This window comes from Trichosurus vulpecula, chromosome 4 (assembly GCF_011100635.1).
Source record: "Trichosurus vulpecula isolate mTriVul1 chromosome 4, mTriVul1.pri, whole genome shotgun sequence".
NCBI lineage: Eukaryota > Metazoa > Chordata > Mammalia > Diprotodontia > Phalangeridae > Trichosurus > Trichosurus vulpecula.
This window is the reverse complement of record NC_050576.1, coordinates 414,887,186-414,890,575: the sequence shown is the minus strand read 5'-3', so window position 1 is coordinate 414,890,575 and position 3,390 is coordinate 414,887,186. Positions and strand designations below refer to the sequence as shown.

The following is a 3,390-nucleotide window of genomic DNA, read 5'->3' as shown; positions in this document are numbered from 1 at the left end:
TGGGTTTATTTTATATCCTGGAACTTTGCTAAAGTTGTTTATTATTTCAAGTAGTTTTTTACTTGATCCTCTAGGATGCTCTAAGTAAATCATCATATCATCTGCAAAAAGTGATCATTTACTTTCTTCTTTGCCTATTCTAATTCCTTCAATTTCTTTTTCTTCTCTTATCATTACAACTCACATTTCTAGTACCAAATTGAATAGTAGGGGTGATAACAGGTATCCTTGCTTCACCCCTGATCTTAGTGGGAATGCATCTAGTTTATCCTCGTTACAAATAATGTTTGTGAATGGTTTTAGTTAGATGCTATTTATAATTTTAAGGAAGGCTCCTTTTATTCCTATGCTTTCTAGTGTTTTGAATAGGAATGGGTGTTGTACTTTGTCAAAGGCTTTTTCTGCATCTATTGAGATGATCATCATATGGTTTCTGTTTGTTTTGTTGTTGATATGATTAATTGTGCTGATAGTTTTTCTAATATTGAACCAGTGTTGCATTCTTTGAATAAATCCTACATGGTAGCAGTGTATTATTCTTGTGATAAGTTGCTGCAATCTTTTTGGTAATATTTCATTTAAATTTTTTTTTCCAAGGCATTTAAAAATGTAAGAAAACACATAAGACTTCTGAGAGGCAGGACGCCATGGCACACACCCACAGTCCCTGCTGCTGGAGGCTGAGGCTGGTGGATCACTTGAGTTCCAGAGTTGTGAGCTGCAGTAGGAAGGGCTAAAGCTAATGGATGTCTGCACTAAGTCTGGCACCAATATGGTGAGTCCCTGCAAGGAGAGAGCCACAAGGCTGCCTAAGGAGCGGTGAACCAGCCCAGGTTAGAAACAGAGCAGGTCAAAACTTCCATTCTCATCAGTAGCAAGGTGAGGTCTGTGATAGTCTGGGTGAGTCAGAGAGACCAAGTCTTAAAAAAAAAACCCAACACAATCTTCTGAGTTTGAAAGTATAAAACATAACATCATCAAGGCTGAGGTCTAAAGAAGTCTGCCAGAGAGCGAAAAATTAAAGTATCTTCTGGTCCTATGACCAAATTCAAGGAATCCAGCAGCAAAAGTAAGTCAGGAGTGGGGGTGGGAAGTGGAGGGTTCTTAGAGATTCTTAGTAGAGATTCTTAAAATATTTTCCTCCTGACCTGAGGCCATCCTGGGATTAAAAAAAAAAAAGGCAGGGGAGGGTGATATTTAAAAAACTCTCTAAATCCATCAGCCACTAAAAAATGACTTAGTTCTAAAGGGGCACGTATTATCATCTTCATCTCACAGACAGAGAAACTAAGGCACAGAGGTTGCCTATATAAAGGTTATATAGTAGGCCAAAGATGCAACAATGAATAGAATTCTAAACAAATAATTCCAATCCCTCTAAGCCTAGACTACAGGATTATTCAATTCCATACTCATCTATCAAAGAGGTTCATGGAGACCTTACGAACATTTTGTTTTTTTCATGGACACTCACACTCCATTGAAATCACCATGAACACTTTGAATAACTCAGGTTAAGAGAGGTGAACGATTCCTATCTTCCACCAACTTATTCCCTAATGAGGGGGAAACCTCTTGGATTTCAGTGTAGACGAATATACACTATCTTCAGACCCCTCCCACTGGCATAGATGAAGCTAGGATCTGCAAACTGCACAGACTTTGTAACACTAACAAAACTTCAGCATTCAATGTAAAGTCCTCAGGAAATTCTTCACAGTGTAGTGATGACAAACAATTCCCCAACCCTCAAGGGCTATGGAAAGCTACATGTCATCAGGTACCATAACCACGACCAAGCCCAGGGTCAGAGCACCTCAAAGCGCTGCTGGGGTTGGGACAGCAGGAAGAGGTAGCTCTAAAGCAGGAGCTTCCACCGCCTGGGCTGGACTGGGTTTGCAATGTTCCAGATGTTCCAGTTTCTCTCCAAGCTGGTTGTAAAGATCCTTCACAGCCTCCCCACTCTGACTGGTAGGCTCCAAAGTCTTTTGGAGGGACTCCAATTTAGTAGGGGCCACTTTGTGATGCAGGTGAATCAGGAGTCTGAGAACATGGTGGTGCACATTCTCCTTTCTTGAGAGGCAGGTGAGGAAGAATCCATCAAATAAACTAGTACAGAATTCTTCCACAGCAAATTCATCTGCCAGCAGAGTAAGGTTCCCAGTGAGCAGGTGAAGGAATATATCACCAAAGCCCAGGTCTCCGAATGTCTCCACTAATCCAGGCAAAAGTCGGAGAAAAGCATTTTTATTCCTTTGTTTTGTTATGTGAAGGACATAATAAAGCCCCATTTCACAGGCCATCCTATGCTCCTGCAAGAACTTAGTAAAGCTTTCAGGAAGGGTATTAGGGTACGTGACTGATGCCTTCTCTTCTGTTGGTAGTTTCTGATCTACGTTGAAAGTATAATCATCCACCACAAAAGACATAAGCATTGGCAAAAACCTAGTGATGAGCTCTACTTCCATCTTTGGCTCCTTGAAGACCTGACTGTCAATCATGTCCCAAGCCCCCTGTCCCAGGGAGAGCATTCTTAGTAGTAAAAGCAGATCAGGACTTTCCCTGGGTAAGGTTTCCTGACCCACCAGTCATTTAAAATTTTTGCATCAATATTCATTAGGGAAATTTGTCTATACTTTTCTTTCTCTGTTTTGACTCTTCCTGATTTAGGTATTAGTACCATATTTGTGTCATAAAAAGAATTTGGTAGGACTCCTTCTTCACCTATTTTCCCAAATAGTCTATAAAGTATAGGTATTAATTGTTCTTTAAATGTTTGATAAAATTCACATGTAAAACCATCTGATACTGGAGATTTTTTCCTAGGGTGTTCATTGATGGCTTGCTCAATTTCTTTAACTGAGATGGGGTTATTTAGGAATTTTACTTCCTCTTCTGTTAACCTGGGCAATTTGTATTTTTGTAGATATTCATCCATATCCCTAACATTGTCAAATTTATGGGCATACAGTTGGGCAAAATAATTCCTAATTATTGTTTTAATTTCCTTGTCATTGGAGGTGACTTCACCCTCTTCATTTTTGATACTGGTAATTTGATTTTCTCCTTACTTTTTTTTTAATCAAGTTGACCAAAGGTTTATCAATTTTATTGGTTTTTTCATAAAAACCAGATCTTGGTTTTATTTATTAATTCAATAGTTTTCTTGATTTCAATTTCTTTAATCTGCCCTTTGATTTTCAATATTTCTAATTTATTATTTAGTTGGAGATTTTCAATTTGTTCTTTTTCTAGCTTTCTCAGTTGCATGGCCAATTTGTTGATCTCCTTTTTCTCTATTTTATTCATGTAAGCATTTAGAGATATAAAACTTCCCCTAAGAACTGCTTTTGCTGCATCCCATTACTTTGGGTATGTTGTCTCATTATT

The 3,390-nt window shown here is 38.5% G+C and overlaps 1 protein-coding gene across 1 annotated transcript; it reads right to left on the bottom strand.

Moving 5' to 3' along the window:
* Positions 1–1,694: 1,694 nt before the first annotated feature.
* On the bottom strand, positions 1,695–2,582 carry LOC118847351 (negative elongation factor B-like; the record flags this gene model as incomplete). The annotated part of the gene is made up of 1 exon (XM_036755814.1): positions 1,695–2,582. A coding segment is annotated over one exon (765 nt), but the record flags the coding sequence as incomplete, so codon positions are not given.
* Positions 2,583–3,390: the final 808 nt, after the last annotated feature.